At 37.4% G+C, this 21,539-nt stretch overlaps 1 protein-coding gene across 4 annotated transcripts in view; it reads right to left on the reverse strand.

Moving 5' to 3' along the window:
- The window catches only part of ITPRID1 (ITPR interacting domain containing 1), a 175,299-nt gene that overhangs the window by 81,326 nt on the left and 72,434 nt on the right, over positions 1-21,539 (reverse strand). For 3 of the 4 annotated variants that reach the window (XR_012074380.1, XM_072964742.1, XM_072964741.1), the window contains exons 2-6: positions 12,468-12,584; positions 9,838-10,087; positions 6,511-6,674; positions 5,176-5,224; positions 4,800-4,843 (exon numbers count right to left, since the gene is read on the reverse strand). Coding sequence is in view for 3 of the 4 variants with exons in the window: in XM_072964742.1 (XP_072820843.1) it covers positions 4,800-4,843; positions 5,176-5,224; positions 6,511-6,655 (238 nt within the window). In the remaining variant the exon portion in view is untranslated. The remainder of the gene's footprint in view (positions 1-4,799; positions 4,844-5,175; positions 5,225-6,510; positions 6,675-9,837; positions 10,088-12,467; positions 12,585-21,539) is intronic. The other variant, XM_006201868.4, reaches the window with a different exon arrangement.

A 21,539-nucleotide genomic window follows, 5' to 3' on the forward strand; every position in this document is an offset into this window, starting at 1 on the left:
CTGTAGGAAGAAGCTGAACGTTTATTGCCATCATGAGTTTTGTGTGACACAGAACACTGATAATGCTGCCTAGATCCTCACATGCACTATAATGGAGAAGAGTGTGTCTCCAAATTCTGGAAGAACTGGAGCACCATAAGGACTCAAAGGCATTGATGGCAGTTCCCACAAGAACTGACGCTCAGGAAGCGACGAAACATGAATTGTCCATAGGATGACACCCAGGGGATTCTACTGGAGTAGCAGCAGTGACAGTGAAAGTCACCTCATTCATGAAAACATGTGGGGCATCTTCTTACGATTCTTAGAATAACTAATGGGGGATACTTTTTAATAGGCCCCGTGTCACCAACATGGAGGCAATAATCCATCAAAACTGGGGTATTGACTTAATTATAACTTAATTTCTTTTACCCACAGACTGGTAAAATTGGAGGCAAATTTGACTTATAGGAGTTATTTATAGGTTACTTTCAGAAAAGCTTTATACCTCTTCCTTTAAAATTGTTTTTAATTAATAATTTAAAAATCTTCATCATGTGCCTCAAGTTTAAATGAAATAAGGTTTTAATAAACATAAAAACCTTTAAATTTAGGAAGTGTCCCTTTCTGCCATCCAAGCTTGGCTTACAGAAATAAAGAAAAGCTAGAGACAGAATTAATGGCAGTGGATTTACACCAGTATGCAGTATACTGGTTTCTGCTGGAAAGAGTATGAACTTTGAAATCATACAGACTTGGATTCAAATCATGTCTCCACCTCTTTGGCTGTATGTGGTTTTAGGCAAATTTCTTAACTTTACTGAGTCTCTGTTTCGTCAATATTTAATGAGATTAATCAATCAGCTTGTTTAAGGAGTACTTCACAAGTTTTTAAATATGTAATAGGCTATTGATATATGATGGTTATTAATTATGGTCAGTATTATTATTTTTGAGACTGAAATGTAGAGATCAGAAACCTAGTGAGCTTCAGGGGAAAAAATAACCATAGAATTTTCCAAATATTAAGCATGAGTTTCTCAGTCATGTCAATTTTCTAAGAGTTTAATTTCTTATAATTTAAAATTAAGGTAAAATGGCTTCTTAAGGCTTTCTAGAAAAATTATTTGATGCATCTTTTTAATTTAAAGATTTAGATGTGACCATTTTGCATTTCCACAGATATTTCATTGACATTAAAACAGTTCGTTTTGTCCCACTCTGAAAAATTAAAATTCAAATGGACTGAGTCGTGGCTCTGAAAGCTGGTGCACAAGAGTCAGAAGACCTGGAAGGAGAAGCAGACACCAGTGAACTCACTCATACTGACTTTCTAGCAGGGATGCTGACACAGAAATTTCCTCCCATGGGTGTCCATGCACAGCATAGATAGTAACTTACACTACAGGACTTTAGAGAGGCAACATGGTTGCAGAGTCAGACAGACCCATGTTCTATCTCAACTCCCTTACCAACTAACTGGGTTACTTTGGACAAATTACTTAACATTTCAGAGCCTCATTATCCACCTTGCAAAAGTTAGTAACAATAGTATCCACCTCAGAAGATGGTTCTGGTACATGAGATAATTTACATAAAGTACCCAGTCTGTGTGCCTTGACATGTGCTAATTTCTTTCCCCTCCGAGTTTTACTGATGAAGAGGCTGAAGTGCCAAAGGTTAGGGGGCTTTACCTAGCGTAATGATGGTGAACAAGATGGGAAATGGGCCAACCAGATTCCAGTTTAACAAAAATTAGACTTTAGGTAGCCACAGAGAAGCATGAAAGCCAAAGAATCACCATAAAGAGCCAAGACCCAACCTTGGCCATCTCAAGGGAATTAGCAACAGGGCCACTGAAGCCTTATTCCACCTGTTCATTTTATTTGGGGCCCATTAGCATGCTTTCTATGAGAGGTACTGGGTCATCTGGAAGATGAGAAGCACTTGGATCTTGTTGCTACTGTAATACATAAAGCTTCAGAATGATTATTGAAGGAAAACAGTCTCAGAATGATTTCTACTTGTAGTGGGCTGAATAGTGTCCCCCCCACCCCCCAATTTCATTTCGGTATGTGTCCTTTATTTGGAAATAGGGTCTCTGCAGCTATGGTTAGTAAATGTGAGGTCAAACTGGATAAGGGTGAGTCTTAAATCCTAAACCCAATGACTGGTGTCCTGAGGAGAAGAGGAGAGGGCCCACGGGGAGAGGGGGCAGAGACTGCAAAGATGCAGCTACTGGTCAAGGAGCACCAAGGGTTGATGGGAGTCACAAGAAAGAGGCCAGGAAGGATTCTTCCCTAGAACCTTCAGAGTGAAAATGACCTTACTGAAACTTTGATTTCAGACTTCCAGCCTTCAGAACTGGGAAAGAATAAATGTCTGTTTTAAGCCACCAAGTTCGTGGTCATTGGTGATGGCTGCCCTAGGAACAAACGCACCACTCCACAGCATAATGGGATTGTGGGCATTTTCACAGGATCTTCCCTCAAGCAATGACGACTTTTCTTTCTTCTCTTCAGTTCCTTTTTGTTTCACCAAGTTTTCTCCCTGCCACACTCATGACCTTCAGGACTCCAGGTTCTGGTCCTGTTCTATTTTCCACTTCCCAGTGAGAGCATGTATTCCCTAAACTCCGTATGCAATGAGCTCATTGAGTAAAACCAGCATGCGGAGGGGCTGAGAGAATGCCCAGCCTCAGGTTCCTCCTCCTGCCTCCAACCAGCTGTCACTAAAAGATGTACATGAACACCAGCTTTGCTACCACACAGGTTACTGAGTTTAAAATATGATAAGCGGCACTTTTTACAATAGCCAAAACATGGAAACAGCCTAAATGTCCATCAACAGGTGACTGGATAAAGAAGATGTGGTATATTTATACAATGGAATACTATTCAGCCATAAAAACTGACAACATAATGCCATTTGCAGCAACATGGATGCTCCTGGAGAATGTCATTCTAAGTGAAGTAAGCCAGAAAGAGAAAGAAAAATACCATATGAGATCACTCATATGTGGAATCTAAAAAACAAAAACAAAACAAAACGAACAAACAAAAAAACAAAGCATAAATACAAAACAGAAATAGACTCATAGACATAGAATACAAACTTGTGGTTGCCAAGAGGGTGGAAGGTGGGAAGGGACAGATAGGATTTCAAAATTGTAGAATAGATAAACAAATTATACTGTATAGCACAGGGAAATATACACAAAATCTTATGGTAGCTCACAGAGAAGAAAATGTGACAATGAATATATATATGTTCATGTATAACTGAAAAATTGTGCTGAACACTGAAATTTGACACAACTTTGTAAAATGATTATAAATCAATAAAAAATGTTAAAAAAATAAAATATGATAGATGAGGAAGGGCCTTGTAAAAGTGAAGGCTCAATTAAACTTGTAAGAAGTTATTCCATTATTATTAAAAATCTCGCTGAAGATAAAGGACCTGGCAAATGGAAGCTGTGCATGTCTGATCTCAGAGTCATTCTGATAACCCTTCTCTCCTCCAGGTCTTCACCTCATGCCTTTACTTCATTGACTTGATTCACAGGAGGAAGCGCCAAGCTTTGTCTTAATTTCTGGGGAGTGAAGCTTTTAATACAGTTCCTGACAACCCCAGAAATGGGGCCAGGCCTCCCACTACAGGCAAGACGAAATGTCAGGGGGATATGAAATGCTGGCTGTATTTCTTAACTTCTTGACTTTTCAAGACTTGAACTATCAGGAACACAGTACTTAAATTCAATTTATTGGCAAACATCTTCAGAGATTTTGGCATCATGGAACTTTAATATTTTAAAAAATAAAGGAGCTTAGCCAAGGAGGAAATTTTTAACAGTATACCTAGATTTTTAAAGTAAAAAAAAAAAAAATCCTGTATTTAACTGGTGTGTAGCCAATGGTCAATCTTAATTTAAATGGCAGTGAAGGAAGTGAAATAATTAAAACCCAGTCAAGTAAGTAACAATTAGACAAATAATTTTACCTCTAATCATTAAACTCCTAATTTATGTCATTTTTTCATACATTATTTATAGTATTTCATCAATTTTAAAACACACTTTTTTTCCCCACATTTTAACGTGTATAAAATCAGGATGTGTCTTGTAGTCAACGCTGCCTTTCATTTGTAACTGCCAGGGCTTGTTGTTTTATTTTCCTATCTGAGTAGTACTTAAAATGTAGGCGCATTTTATGACTGAGGAGTCTTATGAAATATGGTGCTTGATTTAATGAAGATGGAAACTGTGAGACCTGTAGTTAAATTTGTTTTTCTTCTTATAATGTTACATCTCAATGTAACAAGTGTGATACATTTTCTGCCTCAGAAATACATGCTTGCACTGTTTGCTATAGAATTCAGTCATTTGTTGTTTTGAGAACAAATGCATCATTAGAAAGAGAGGATATCATTTTAAGGCTGAAGAATAGAAAGAGACTAAATTTAGAAGCAAAAGCAAAATTCAGTATGAGGAAAAATTAAACAATTTCATTTTCATAATTACATCCTTGCAAAATGTCTTCCCAGAACCCAGTGAGTTTTCTGCTAGTCTGAGCTAACAGCATGGCACGGGTCCTGCTTACCAGCCCCCGACCTGCTGCTGGATAACACCTATCCTTTCTGAGCCTCAGTCTTATATGTCAAACAAAGAGATTGAGCTGAATGGTTTCTGAGATCTGTTCCATTTCTAGGAAACTCTGATAATTCTCATTTTAAGAAGAGCTATTCACACAAACATTTAAATACGTCTCCTACTCAAGTCCACCAAAGCATAACTCTTTTGGGTTCTCTTGTCTTACCAACGTGGTCGATGAAGGGCTGAAAGTTCTCATTTACGGAGACACTACAAAGAAACAAAAGTATTGTGAGTCAAGCAACGTGTGTAAATAAATTATGCTAAATTGCTTTTTAATTAAACAGACAAGAGTAAATGTAGAGTAAGGCTTTATGACAAGAAGGCTTTTGGAAACCAATGAACAGCCAAGGACTGAAATAATATTATTTTATTTTGCACTTTTAAACCATTATATAACTTTTGCAATAATAGAGCAATCCTTCAAACATCCAGTTAAAATGAAAACCCCCATACGTCACACCTTGGCCCAGCAGGGTTACCCACTTTGTTTTCATGGATCTTCGCAAGAGAGATGTGTAAGAGCATAAAGAAATACTTACAAGGATCCAGAGTCCAGCCACTGCTGAATACTTCCTCGTTTGGAATCTTCTACAAATAAAAAACAGACCAGTCAGTCAAAACACAACCTGCCAAAATGACCCTGCCCCATTATTCAGCCACCACCTAATAGATTTGTTTCCTAGTATTTACTCACGTATTTCTATAAGCATATTCATTTCCCCCACCCAAGGCAAAACTTCCTGTTTTCCATAATCAGCTTTTCCTGAAAATGAAGAACTTGCCAAAAGACTAACTTAAAAAGAGACACAGAAAGCAAATATGGTAAAAGAGAAAAAAAAATCATGAGAGATAAAGAACTGTTAGAGTAATTTTAAATTACCTGGTGTGAGTATGAAGGGTGAAAAAAAGTACAGGAGACTTTTGTCTTTCTCTTGTCGGGTATAAATCACATGGAGCCTCTCTTTCCTGAATCACATTTACCTAAGGCAGCTAGCCAGTGATGTTTATTTGCAAGCAGTTCTCTGCCAGGTTAGAAACCAAATTTGCATTCATTCCAGGGACAAACTGCACCAGAATCTCAGGAATGCCAAAGGCACCCTGTGGTAAAGGGGCACCCGTCTTTTAAGGTGGATCTTTATCTCTGGCTCAACAGATAGTCAACAGGCAAAAAGGGAAGGATACAAAAGCAGCATTTCCTGTAAATATTTGTTTCCATTCTGGTTGGTTACAGGCCAACCAGTGAGGTACAGGCCAAACAGTGAGGTACCAGAATTACCCCCTTACAAGGTGTCTGATGAACAAAAAAGGGCAAGTGGATATGGGAGGTGCTTAGTCTTCAGCTGAGGTACCGTGAAGGGACAGCATGAATTGGGTGGTGGGAAAAGAAGGAAAACCATCAGATAGCTATATCATAAACAAATATACAAATAAGTAAGAAATCACAGTGGAAGGAGAAGTGTTTTTCTATTACTCCTTAAATTATTAAAATTATTATCAATAACTTATGCAAGACCCAGCAAAGAGAGCTTTTCATTAAAATGTGTGATGTCCTGCAAGAAGACTCATGACTCTGGTATGGACTCCATACAGCTTCAGGGCCCTAGGGGACTTAGGATGAAGGGACACTGGAGCGGAAAGGAAACAGAATTCACTCTTTAGTTTGTCTGTTTCCATCAAGAAGGCCTGTGTTTTAAGTGTTTATAGAGAAAATCAGACATGCCTACTTCATAGAAGTTTCTGGTATCATGCCAGTAACACTGGTATCTTCAAAGTCAAGTCCTTGTTCCAGAATCATCTGCCCACAGCCAAAGCCTCCACATCCCTCACCACTCACAGCAGGTTGGTTTCCAATACCCCCAAGGGCCCATTCTCACCCAGCATGGGGACGGTGGGACTCCGGCTCTCCTCCTCAGAGCCAGGAGGCAGCTGCTCATCCAGGGGGGTCCATGCCTGCTTGGTGGACCTCAGGATGTCTCTCCTGCCCTTCTCCTGGCTTCCTTGAGATGTCTCCGCCATCATAAGCGAATAATTCAGCAAGCTAAATTAAACACACACACACATAATCAAATTAGACACAATGAGCTCAACTTTTGAACTTGGCTCACTGAGAGGGAGAAGACCAGAGGACTCACAGTCCACAGAGTGGACTCAGCTTCACAACGTCTGGGAGCCTGGCTCACCTGCCAGAGGAATTTCCTGTGTCAGTGCAATGAAGTTTCTTTCTCAATGGACAGCTGGAGACCAGGGACTAACATGGCTTCACCCGTCACCAGGCCACATCCACACTCTGGAGGATTCAATCTGGTGGCCTGGAGATGTGGATGGTGAGCAAAGAAACTGGACTGGAGGATGCACCCAGCCAAGGAGACAGTTTAAAAGCATTGACTAACATATAAGTATCCTCCAAATTTATCCAACAGTTACATCTATAACAATGCATTTAGGGACCCGAAATGTAAATAAATGAGGGCTTTGGCAAGAGATCAACCTGGCTGAGTCTCATCTCTGCGACTTAATTATGTGGCCTTGTGTAAATCATATAACCTCTTTGCATCCCCTTAGTTTCAACTGGGATAAATTGTACTGAATTTTAATAACTGTTAACCTAAGCAGAATACTTATGTGCTAGATTCTATGCTGAATGCTATAATCCATTATTTTATTTAATTGTCAAAGAAGGAAATAATCTTCTAGTGAATCTAAGAGCAGTGGGGTTAAACTGAATACCCAAAACCACACAAAACAACCAGATTCAAACCCAGGCTCTGGACTCCAAGCATGTTCCCGTGACTATTAAGCCACACTATGTGCCCTAAAGGATGGTTAGGACAATTAGGATAGTAATAAATATATTATGTACACGGCACAAGAAATGTATCTCGTCTGACCTTTATTCACATCATTGTGAGGCTCATAGGGTAAGAGAAGGAGACAGAAGCTTAGAGCAGCTGTGTAAACTGTTCAAACTTCCCAGACTATCAGCACATTGAGAATAAGGCCCCCCCTTTACTTGTTGATGTGTCAGTGTTTGACTAATTTCTCAGCGCATTGTAGGTATTGAATGAATATGCACACAGCTAAAGTAGCAAAGCTAGGTTTAGAAACCACAAAACCCTGACTGAATTCTTCCCATGGCATCTACCTGAATTTGCATTAGTCTGTTCTTCAAGTTCGGAGGAACGACCGAATAGTCAAATGCCTACTTCAGCAGTTATGTCCTGCATCCCCACACTTATGCATAATCACTGATCACGTGTCATACAGACAATCATTTCTAACCAGTGTTTTAGCAAGTCAAGTCATTCAGATTTATTATAAACATTTGAATATTTTTACTTAATTATAGATGAGTATTCTAGGTGCAGTTGGTAGTAAGGATCTTCTTATATGCTTTATATATTAAAATTCTGTTGTTCAGTTGAAATATAAGTATACAATTATTGTTGCAATAGTAAATTACTGCAAAAATTCATTGTGATGACTGTTAACTTTATGTTAAAAAAGCAATGGCTAAGAAATCTCAGTTAGTTAAAAATTAGGGCCAAGGTGGACAGTTAATATCTATATTTAGACAGTTTAGAAAGTTAATTTTAGGAATATCCCCTGGGAGCAAATGTTTACACAAATTTTGATGATAACATGAGACCAAAGTCATATAGAGAAAATTAATTTCTAAACTTCATAGAATTATTTGATATAGTAGAATTCATAACATGACAAAACAAAATTTAGAAACTACATTTAATTTTTAGTTATTTAATTTTATGTAGGCTTGGGGTTTTTTGAGTGAAAAGAAGTTCTCTGTGGCAATGTGTTGCATCCTGTGTGTGTGAATTATAATCAGAGCTTCAACTCTGACAGTGCAAAATTTCACAAGGAGGAAAAACTCCAAAATCATGCTCAACAACATTCATGAAAATATCAGACTCAATAAAGAATCAGGGTTTGAAGAAAAAAATAATGTATTACCAAAAAAATAGTAATATTCCCTCAATAATCTTGGACCTTCACTGGCCTCAGCTGAAGGTCAGTTTCTATTTAGCACAAAGATGTTGTGGAGGGGCAGGAGCTGTCAAGCAGCTCAGTCCTCAAAGTGCTGTTTCTGTATTATAATGTGGGATTTTCACCTAGCTGCCACTTTTTCAAACGTATCACTGTAAAAGTTATCAAAATTTTAGATAAATGTGTTGTTTTATTCGTTATGTCCCCAAACTTCCATTCAACGATGGCATGTGTGACCTCAGCCACCAGCCTTATACAGCCAGTGAGGCTACGCTCCCTGCCGGCTCAGACGTACTTGGCTTAAGAGCAGGAAAAAGCTTGCCAAGGAAAGTGGGAACCCTTGCTAGAAGCAAGGGTCATGGACGGGTTTGTAAAGGAAAACTCTTTTTGTTCCCACTGTTTTAGTGGATGTCTTCCCAGCTAGTAAACAAAGCTGCTTCTGGAAATGGATTCTCCGATGCATGAATGCCCTTGCTTTGGCATCCACTGGCTTGACCCTAGAGCAGTTCTTTGGAAAGGGACACATATCAGGTGGCTGCCCCCAACAGCCCAGTGAACTGACAGGGCAGAAGTTATGGCATGTGGCCTCTGCTGACTCCCCTAGTTAACCCTTGTGTCCCCAGAAACACGTGGAACCTAATTCTTGCCAACTCTGATTTGATCCAAAGTGAATCCTTATTCTGGATTATGTTGCTTCCTATGCCTGAGAGGCCCTCCTCTCTCTTCAGATCCCTTATATTCTGACTACCATGTCGTTAATCCTTATATGTATAAAGAACTGCCATTAACATGGGAAATTTCTTGTATTAACATGTTTAACGACAACTGAAAAGAAGGATGCAAAACTATATATGCACCAAGAACTCAGTTTTGTAAGAACAAAGCAAAACAATAAACAATGCATTGAAAAGACAACAAGAAATGTACTGAAAAGTTATCAACTTTTCAAAATTTTAAAAATAACCAAAATGGTAAAAATTGTGTTATATTAATTTTATATCAGTTTCTTTTGCTTGAGCAAATTCAACCACACATGCTCTTTTTCACTGTGAAGCTCTCAGCACACAGTGAAAGCACAGAATTTGATCCTTAGAGCAGTGACAATGATTACATTCTTGTCCTCTGGGGTTATTTAACTTTTTGCACCTCTGTGCAAACAGGTTGTTTATGCTGAAGAATAAGGAATGTGCTTTGTTTACCTCTGTGTTCCCTGTGGATCCCAGTGCAGCACTTTACTCAAAGTAAATAATCTGTAACTTATTATCAGTTGATTGCTTGGTTATTTGGGAAAGGAACATCCAGTCGGTTTAGCCAGCATTCATGGTTCCTATGTGGTTAAAAGAGCAAGTGGTTGGAGGTCAGATAACTCCAGATTTTAATCAGCTCTGCTGCTTTTCTGACATTTCCTTGGAACCTTTCAAATTCCTCCGATAATCTATTTCCTCACCTCTGTAACGAGAAAGAAATAATCATTTCATCGGGTTGTTGGGAAAATTTAATGAAAAACGTATAACAGGACAATCAATATGCTTTATTGCTCAGTTTTTCCTTTTTTATTCTCTACGTTGCCTCCTGTCATTGTCCTGGCAAGAGTTGTGAAGTAAAGAAGAAGGATCACCAATCAGTGCAATAGTTTTTCTCAAAGGAGATACATTTGACACTCTTAGTTTGTAGATAACCTGTGTCATCTTGAGATTACTTAGTTTGGATAACTGAGAAGTAGATACATTTGGGGAGTGTAAGAATAAAATATTTCTCTGACCATGAGAATGCAGACTAGTTAGAGACTCATATCAGAGTTTGGAAGTTCCTTTAACTATGGGCTTAATTTCAAGGTTATGATTACAGGCTGTAGCTCTTGGCCACCACCTCTGAACGAGCCCTGTGGTCAATAAGAGAACTTTATAATGATAGAACAGCTCCAAGGCATTCTGAGTCCACAGAGATCTCGCCATCTCTGTGTCTCCCTATAGACCCTCATTGTCACAGTCTCTTTTCAAGCCTTCATAAGATCTCAAATAGTATCTAGGCTTGTCTTGCTCCCCTCCATCCTCCATATTTAATGCCTTCCTTAGTAGCAGGACTTTCTTTGATATTGCTCAATCCCTTGCTAGCATTCATTTAAATAATCATTTATGAAATCATTAAGAATGGTTTGGTAATTAGTAGTTAAACAACTTATCAGAAGGTGCAACTTGCCGGGAATAGATATACAAAATCAGGGAATAATGTGTTGTGGATCTGAATTTTAAAAGTGAGAAGATTTCATACATGTATATGTATATGTTTATGTATATATATATTCACATATACACTTATATACATACATACATATATGTAAAACACCACCATTTTGAAGCAGCATTTTCTGTCATCACTTGATACTCACTTCTGACATTTTGACCAAAATTATCTGAGCATATACCTTTTTTTAACCTTCTCTTTTGAGTCTTCCAACAGCTAACAAGCAGATGAAAGATATAAACTCATCACCAGGGAAAAAATTTTTTTAATTAATCAACAAATAGTTAATTGGGTGTGTGATACTGGGCGTCTAGTTTCAAGTTGTCTTGGAATGTAATTTCTTCTTGCATAAAATGAGAGAATTGAATGAGATGATATAATTTCATAAGTTGATTATCCTATTTCTAGTCTCCACATAGATTAGTTAATATTTGACCAACAGAGCTCACATTTTAAAAATATTTTAAAGCTATATTCATCAAAACTAGAAAAGTGAAAAGAATAAAAATATTGTTCCTACTACTCATAGTTGGAAGACCACTCAAAAACTCAAGCAACAAACCCAAGCCAGGAATGCCCTTCTGCTCTTCTTCCCTATCCAAGTATCAAAGTCCCGCAAACACTTGCAAAGTTTTCCAAGTGATTCAGTGAAGTAGAGGCAGAGCCTGGGGAAGAGAGTGTTCTGTCAACACTCTGCTGGGAGGAACAAGCAGTCTGTGATGACTTGTTCTGTGGGTGGCTTCCTCCCACCATGAAATATGTGAAGGGTGCTCAATCCTGCCATTCAGGAGCAAGCTGGATTTAAAGACAAGGCAGTTGTGCCCAAGTTGGAACCCAAAGTCAGTTCTCTTGGACTTTTGAGTTTTTTCCTCTTTTGCTAGGGAAAAACAAGCAAAAGATTATTATTTTAAGAAACATATAAACAGCTTCCTGGAAACTTGAAATGACTTTGATGCTGGTGAACTTCGATCAACTGATTCATCTACTGTTAGCTCTGCTCCAATCCCTTTCCAACTTTAAAGAGATTTTTATTTCTCAATGATCCCCTCTTTTGTCATCATTTCTACTCTTGTCTTCTCAACATTTGCTTTGCCTCATCCTAGGGAGGGAGAATGAAAGGAGGTGAGGGCATCTATGCTCTACCTCTGGCCTCCCATTCCAACATCACTGCAACCTAGATTCCTTCATGTACATCACATTCTGGATGCACAGAGCTAGTTGTTGTTCCCAAAGGAGCCCTCTTCTCTGATCCCACTAGGTGCAGATCCTTCTGTAGTGCTGCCCCTCTTTACTGGATATCATTGCATTGAGCAGACAGCACTTACTCTGTAGAATGTTTCTCCCAATTGCTCTCCATTCCCACCCCAGACTGCTTCTGGAACTCACAGCAACCTGTGTAACCCCTTATTGTAGCACTCTTCACACTCAGGTAGTCTATTTACACTTCTGCCATTCTCATTCAACTAAATGGATTTCTTGGGGAGAAAGACCATGACTTACTCATTTTAGTATCCATGGTACTTAGTCTAGGACCATGAATAATAATAGGTGATTAACAATAAATGTTTAATGAAGGAATAATTACCTCTGACCTTGGACTCTGTCTTTGCTCAGAATTGTGGAAATTGTGACTTAGTCATCTTTGTAGTCTCTATCATGTCAGGCAAAGTACTGTGCACTAGCAGTTGCTCATAAAAGCACACTGTATAAATGAAATATTAGTTAAATAAATTCAATAATGATATCTGCTAATTCAATTCAATTCAGTATTTTACTGTCTACTATGAGCAAAGAGGTTTTGAGGAGCTTACAGTACAAGAAATAGTACTTACTAACTATATATTATGAGGCAGAATATGCATTTTGAGAGAAGTACAACTGTTCTCAAATATTAAAGGAGGAAAACGTTCTTTTAGGGGCATAGGAAAAGACTTCTTGGAAGTGAAAGTATTAATTCTGACTCTTGAAGATGGGATAATGGGAGGCAAATGTTCCAAATAAGGGGACTAAAATAGATGCAAGCAGTTATAGCATAAATTTTACCAAAGGGCTATTAACCAGTGGCCTTGCAACCATTAGACAGATGTTCTTCAATATTAGCTTACTGAAATCCTGGGTTGTCTTATCTGATGGTGTGATGATTAATTTTATGTGATCACTTGATTGAGCCACAAGGTGCCCACATATCTGGCTAACCATTATTTCCGGGTGTGTCTGTCAGGGTGTTTCCAGAAGAGATTAGCATCTGACTTAGTAGACTGAGTAATGCAGATTGGTTTCCCCAATGTGGACGGGTATCATTCAATTTGTTGAGGGCCTGAATAGAAGAAAAAGATGAAGGGAAAATTCTTTTTTCTCTGCCTGACTGATTGAGCTGGGACATGAGTCTCTTCCTGTTCTGGAACTGGGATTTACACCATTGACATTCCTGGTTCTCCAGCTTCAGACTCAGATTGGAATTCTGCCACCAGCTTTCCTGGGTCTCCAGCTGACAGAACCTCCCAGGTTCTGTTATTGTGTGAGCCAATTCCTAATAATAAAACTCTCTACAGATGGATAGAGAAATATAGATATAGATATAGATATAGATATTTCTTTCTCTACATATCTATCTATCTATCTATCTAGCTAGCTAGCTATCTATCTATCTTCTATTTCATTTCTCTGGAGAACTCTGACCAATGCAGATATTTATTTCTCTTATGAACCATTTTAGTTGGGCTCTATCACACTTTCCTTCCAGCTACCTCTCTTAATAACTTTGCAAAATGACAGGTCCAGCTATTTGCTTTAAGATCTTCAGGTGCATACATCTCAAGTTTAAACATACATTGTTGTACAATAAGAACTGCATCATATTTCAGCCCAACAGAAAACTATCATGATAGTAAAGATCTTAATTACATAAACAAGAAAGTACTCTGTCCAAGAACACAAAGAAATAGCTGGTAGTGAAGAGAAGAGATCAAGATTTAAGCCAGCTCCTGTGTCTAAATCCCCTTTCCTCCTGGACTATTTACAGAGGCAAATTCTAGCAGTATTCTTTACTCCTCTGATATCAGAGATATCATTATCCTTCCTTTCCCACCATGATAATAACCATAACATCTCAGTAGAGAGGGGAATAGATCCCATTCCTTATAAATGATCATAAGAAACTGTCATGATATGACAACTTTGTACCTATTGACTATGTTGGGAAGACAAAGCCTGTCCTACATAAAATCTGCATATGCAGAAAAAGTTATGCTTACATAGTTAAAAAGATTCCTGCATAAGGCAAGTAGACTTTATATTATTTCTTACAACTGTATGTGAATCTACAATTATTTCTAAATTAAATATTTAATTAAAAAACAAACAAAACAAAAATATAGTCCTAAACAATTAATCAAAATAAATTTCAATAGTGTTAAGGATTTAATGTGAAAAAAAATGAAATAAAAATAGTCTGAGAATAAAATATTGGTGAATAGTTTTCTAATCTTGAGGTGGTGAAAGCCTGTAGAGAAATGATACCAAAGGCAATGAAGGGAACTCATGATGAATTTAACCAGATAAAAATTTAAAATTTACTGTGGCAAAAATAATAAACATGTCAAAATGTTTTAAAAAATGTAAAAATATCTGCGGTGTATGTGACATTAAATGTTTTCGTATCCTTAATGTACATTATGTAATTACAAATCAAAAAGAGAAAGATACATAGATGTAGAAGCAATGTAATAATCAGGCAGTTGAAAAGTAGAAAATCTACGAATGACTCAAAAAAGTAAATGTAATAAATCTTTTTAAAAATTCAAGGAAATGAAAACTAAAAAGAGAATGAGTTATTATATTAGATTTTCAGATAGAAATTCATTAGAATGAGAATACCTAGAAGGCAGGGAAATTGATACTAATCACTGTTTGTGGAAATATTAATTAGCAAAACCTTAACCAGAGAGCAGGTGGGTAACATACACCAATGTTTAAAAGATGCAGACCTGCTATTCTAAAGAAAAGCTATTCTATATACCAACAAATAATGGTTGAAGAAATTGATGGATTATAGAAAATTATCAATTTACCACATAGTGATAATCAACAGTTTCAGAAACTGGGTACAAAAAATTACTGGGTGTACAAGAAATAAGATGTCTAGATTGTCTCAAATTATCTTCTCAAGAAATGTAAAGGTAGAAATAGTAGCTTTGCATTGGAGAACCTTGAGAGACCAGTGAGCAATATTTATATCTCGGGTAATGGGACACAGCAACACAGTGTTTCTCTTGATATGATGCAGTGAGGACACACCATTGTTTCTATGGTATTCTGACCGAAAATGCAGTAACTGACTCTAATCATGAAGAAATATCCAAAAAATCCAAACTGAGGGGCATTTTACAAAATGACTACCCTGTTCTATTTTTACAATGTCAATGTCATGAAAGACAAAGAAAAGCTGAAGAACTATTACCGATGAAAGAAAACTAAAGTGATAGGACAATTAGATTGGACCCTAGGACCATGGTTTTTATGTTTGTTGTAAGGACCTTATTGGAGCAATGGGCCAGATATGAGTATAGCCTATAGTTAGATAATAGTATTTCACCAGTGTAAACTTGCTGATTTTGATAGTTGTACTATGATTATATAAAAAACTGGCTTGCTGCTTTTAGAAAATAAACACTGAACTGCTTAGGGAAAAGAGAGCATCCTATCTGCAAGTCAGTCTCAAAAGTTACATAATAATAATTTCTAGTGTATATGTATGTATGTGTGTCTGGAAGGAGAGAGAGAATAAAGCAAGTGAAGTAAAATATTAACAATTAAGAAGTCCGATTAAAGGCTACATAGGAGTCTTTTATACTGTATATCTTTATATCCAATTATTCTACTTCAAATAATTTCTTCTAAGGAAATAGTCAAAAATATTTCTGAATATCAGTCCAGTATGACTACAACAGCAAAAGGTTAGAAAAGACTTAAATAAACATCAATAATGAATTGGTTATGTTTTTCACTTAATGGAATACTATGCATTTGCTAAAAATAATTATAAAATTATATAGTTACTGAATTAGGAAGATGTCTGGAATATTTTGTCAAATAAAAAATTGTCAAGAAAAATGTGTAGAGTATGATCTCATTTTGTGGGGGAGGAAAACATTATCTGTGCAGAAAGACACTAACTCAAAATGCTAAATGTGCTTATCCCTCAATGGTAGGCTTTATGGGGGATTTTCATTCTTATTTTGGTAATTTTGATTTGTTTAAATCTTTTTTTAATGGACATGAACTACATTTATTATGAGGAAATAATGTCATTTCCATTTCCCCAAGCCTTGAAATAAACAACAATGAAAAAAATCTTAAAATAGAGAATTAAAAAATTAAATGTTCTCTAAATATATTATATTATAAAATAAAGTTATACATCTGATTCCATTTAGAACGTGGGAAATCACACAAGAGAATGCCACTCCCAACCTAACAATAAAAAAGCCAGATAAGCTAAAAAAAAAAATCACAGGCTTTAAAGTTAACATTGTAAGAAAAACCTTAACAAATTAGAAACGTGACTGGTTTACTATTTGAAGACTTGCCCAGAGTTGTCCTGAGTGGCTGAACGCTGGTGCACGCGTGTGCAGGGTGGCCAGATTGCTAAAGTATCATCTTGAATTTGCATCTCATCCTTCACGACCTCAGTTCCTATTCCCTCACCCTTGCTGCTCTACAGCTTCTAATAAATAGTAACCACTTAAAAAGAATCAGTCAACATAATTAACCATTTTAACAGAATAGAGGAGAAAAAAACTCAGATGATCACTTGGCAGATGAAGAAAAGGCCTTTGAGGAAATTCACCTCCCATTCATGACAACAATTCTTAGCAAACTAGGAATAGAAGCTCCTCAAAAAAGCATCTGTGAAAAACCCTGTAGCTAATACCACACCTAACAGTGAATGACTGAGCACTTTTCCCTCAAATTGCAAACAAAGCAAAGATGTCTACTCTCAGCTCTTCTCTTGAACCTTGATCTCCACATCCTCGTCAGCTCAATAAAGTGAGAAAACAAAGAAAATTAGAAAGGAAGAAATAAAACTGTATTTATAGACAACATGACAGAGAAAACTCCAGTGTGATGCAGAATTATTCAATATTAAATACTCAAATGTTCAGTATTAAAATTGTTGTTACCATAAACTTTAATGTCATCAAAATATTTATGATACAATAAAGACACATACAACAAAATGAAGGAAATATACAATTACATATACGTATTTGTATATAATATATAATAATGATATTCTCTCAAAATATAAAGGAATTAGTCCTGAATGTCAATAGGGAGCATTTCTTGGAGGATCAAGATGATGGCTACTTTCTTCCTCAGACTTCTCCTTATTTATCTTTTATCATGATCATAAATAATTTTCACTGTGACAAAAATATATATACACTTTAAAAATATATATACACTTTCCTTTTGTATTCTGCGGTATAACTAAAAGTATTATCAGAAAAAATGCTTATTTTCTTTAGATCAATTTCCTTCTTACAAAAAAATTCATTACTTTGTTTGATTTACCTTTGTAACAGAGATCATCCTGTGATTGTGCAGACCCTGCAGGATTCCCACCATGCCTGACCAGGCTCTGAGAAATTAAACAGCACTTTCCAGCTGTTTGGACCCTCAGAGCACCTCTGCAGCCAGCGCCCCTTGGGCTCCCTCTAGAGTCCTGGAGGAGCCTGCTCTGGGACAAGACCAGCCCTGGAGTTCTCCATCTCTGCCTCCTGGACAGCCAGCCCCAGGAAGACAAGGGGATCAGTATCTCCCAGCAGACTGGGCACCACTTGGGCACACTAGAAGGGAAGCTTTGAGCAAGTCTAGTCAGGCAGCACTCTGGAGTCTTAACCATTAAACAGGCATAAAACCTACATATAGTCTTGATTATAATCATTTTCAATATCTAATTGGGAAACTAATACAAAAACGTCTCAGGTGTTAACATTATGAGGCAAGTATCATTGAACTCTGGACTCATTATGACTGTTTTGACTATTGCTTCCTCCTTTTAAGGTTTGAGTCCAGTATTAAACCATGTCCTGATGTATAAAAAGACAATGACAATTAGGTGATCTTTCGATGGAACTTTTTAGTGAAAGATGTGTAGTAAGACAAATGGATGCTCTTTTTTTTCCCTTGTAATTCTTCAGTTTTCATCCTTGAATCAAGTTGCCTGGATTATCAACTAAAAATACAGGATTTTCAGTTACATTTAAATTTCAGATAAAAAATAAACACTGTTTAGCATAAGTATGGGTTATGCATTATTTGGGACCTATTCATACCAAAAAATTGCTGTTTATCTAAAATTCAAATGTAACTGGGTGTCTTGTATTAATCTGGCAAACCTATTCCTGAATCAGCTTTCCTCACTCTTTCAAAAGGAGTTTTCACTCCTATAGCAGTTTCTGCCTGTACCAAAAAATCCCACATGGCCTGAGCACATCAAGCTTAGTTTTCATACTTAGTGAATTCACTGATTAATTAAAAGCCAAAGAGTTTAACTCTTTTGCCTCTAATAAATTAGAGCCCCCTCAGATAGTAAGGAAAAAATAATCACTAAAAATAACATAAAAGATCCAAGATACAAAAAATAGACACAAAAGGAAGGAAATATAATTTCTGCATCTCACCTGAGAAACATTGCTTGAAATAATATTCACAATGTAGGAGAAATAAGCTAACCATTTTGGGCCTAGAGCATTTCCCTCCCCTGTGTTTTAGACCTTTCTGTGTTAATGGCAGCCACCCAGGCAGTCGCAGGGATGCTGAAATCGTTCAGGCCAGAATCCATGACAATTAGATTGTTTACCTTATTGCTAATAGTCTTTCTTCTTAGGAATCCCCCTGTCACACAGCTGCAGGTAAAGAAAGTTTCAGAACATGCCACGGCTGCCCTTTCATTCCAACTGAGAGAAAATGAGAACAGAAAACTAATATCCCCTCCCCTACAGGCTGGAAACAAACAAATTATAAGAGTTACTATACCAGAAGAAAGGAGTCTCAGCAGAGAAGGGGTCCTTGTAGTTAGTTTGCTGCAGTTCCCAAAGAGTGTTTGTAGGGGTCTCGGATACCTTTCTGTCTCCTTGAGCATCACAGCTGCTAACACTAAAAAGTCTTTGTGACCACAGAACTGTGACCCAGGTTTCTATCAGTTCCTATTTTAAAGTTAGTCATGGAAAGCCAGGATGGTCTGCTGGCCAAGATCCATGGTCAAGTTGGGGATGAAGATGTATATAGTGTTTTCTCTACCCTCCCCTCTAAGGAAAGAAAGCAGTAAGAAAGTAAGAGTTAGAAATGCTTGAAGTTACTAGTAATAAGTCCTGGACTTAGAGGACTGTGTGGGGAATGGATACAATGGTTCCTATTTTTATTTCTATGAATACTCTTGCTGTCCCTTTAATGCCTTCTGACCTGTTGGCAGTGGCATCAGGTCTGAATGCAGGATTGGAAAGTACTTCGCTGAGGAAGTAAAGCAAACTTGTCCTCATTTGGTTACCCTGGTTATGGTACTGTGTGTTACCAACCTGGTGATTTGCATTGCAAACCATCACTGGAAATGAGGACACTGGAACTTGATATTCTGGGTGGAGAGATTCAATTCACAGGAACTTCTATTGGAAGGTTCAGAGGAAACAGAACATAAATACACACAGACATACTCCCAAACAATAAAGAAGAGGACCAGTCTGTAAGGGCCAACAGTCAGCCTTATTCTCCATGAATTTCAGTAGCTATGAAGTATTTTAGTTGAAAGATCAGACAATGTCACTTTAGAAAGGTAAATAAGCACATTATCAGCCTCATTTAAAAAAAAATTAAATTCCACAGCTGCATTCAGCATGCATTCTTGTGAAGGACAAAATCCTAAAGCATTCTCTAAAAATTGTTCTATCCTCGAGTCATGCATGCCAGTAACATTCTTCACTTTGATAAGCTGCGTTAGCAGAGTTTCAAATGATGGAAAAGATCATGTGCATTTCAAATTATATTTAACTTCAAACGCACAGGAACCCCAATATATGAAAACAAAGTGCTGAGGTTGTCTTCAAGGGGAATGAGGGGAAAGGGCCTCATCAAATCTTCTCTCTCCCTCTTGAACGACAGCTGGTGAGGATCCTCCGCAGAGCCCCGGGTATCAGTAAGCAGTTGGAATAGCCTTATAAACTGGCCAGAAATCTATCCCAGGAGAAATCCATCCCAAAAGAAACCCTCTGTCTCCAAGGGTTCTCTCAGCTCTCCACCACCAGTACATGAGACCATTACTCGGAAGCCCAGGAGTCTCTCGAGACCTGAGATAACACCACAGCCACCTTTCCTCCAGTGGTATCTACAAAGGAGACCAGAACCTTTGTCTCGGACAAAGGCTAATTGACAAAGCACACTTCAACTGAAATACCATGTCCAGAACTACACTTGGAAAATGCAGTCCATATTTTAACAGTCTTCATTTTAATAAAAATTGATTTGCGACTGCATCCATAAAGAAACCCTTTTTACCCATACTTTAGTAATCCATTAGTTATATATGTATTTATTTATTTATGCAAGCAATTTATCGGGAGGTTGCAGTACACAATGCATTGAAATCTGTATTAGAAATTAGAAGGATAGGACCCTATCTTCACCCAGTTTCTACTAGAATTGTCTTGGGAAAATCAATTCCTCTTCAGAGGCATAGTAAAATCAGAAAAAGAATGTGTACATCACTGAATTTTTTTTTAAAAAAAGCTTTCTGCATGAAAATTAAAGACGATACCATATACTACATCAAAGTCTGTGAAACAATGAGAAATTGACAGCCAATGCATTGTTATTCTAAGAACAATCTTCCAAATAAAACACCTTCCTCCCAGGTCTGTTCACCAGCATTCAGAATATTATCTTCTTTAGTAACAAAGAAATACATAAAGTTGAAGTAGCTTATTGTCTAAGGGAGAAGGCAATAAAGTAAATCAAAATGATAATAGAGTTGCTAATTTTGAAGGGGTAAAAGAAGAGAGATGGAATCTCATAGGTAGAGCCCTCAGCCCAGCTTTGAGGGTTTGTAAAAAGCATCCTGGAAGATATGGTCTAAGCTTGGTCCTAAGGGAGAATAGAAGTTAGTAGAAGGAGATGAAGGAGAAGGGAAATAAGCTAACAGGAGGTACTCCTATTAGTAGGAAGATGAAGGTAGGGCCAAAATGAGACTGGAAAAGTGATGCCATGAATTTTCCTTATCTTCAATAAGTAAATCATTCTCATAACCTTCATCCTGTAATACAATGGCAAGGATAAGGAAAGTGAGATCCAGAAAAGCTAAATGATATGATAATATTTGGTCTATTAGGCACTAGAACTAAGGTCTCAGAAATCCTTTACCTAATGCTACCATTAATGGATCGTCCTGGGAAAACAAGCTAAAAGAATAGGCAGAGGTTTAATGTCTTTCCAATTAACTGAGTTCACTTGTAGTCAGTCCCATTTGTCTGGAGTAGCCTTCTTAAGGGCCCCATATAGTAAATGTAAGCCCCTATCCTCTGCATGGGTAGGGAGAAGGAAGGCGATCCAGGCAGAGGGAATAGCATGTGCAAAGATCTAGGGGCAAGAAAGAGTGGTCTAC

This window comes from Vicugna pacos, chromosome 7 (genome assembly GCF_048564905.1).
Source record: "Vicugna pacos chromosome 7, VicPac4, whole genome shotgun sequence".
Lineage (NCBI taxonomy): Eukaryota > Metazoa > Chordata > Mammalia > Artiodactyla > Camelidae > Vicugna > Vicugna pacos.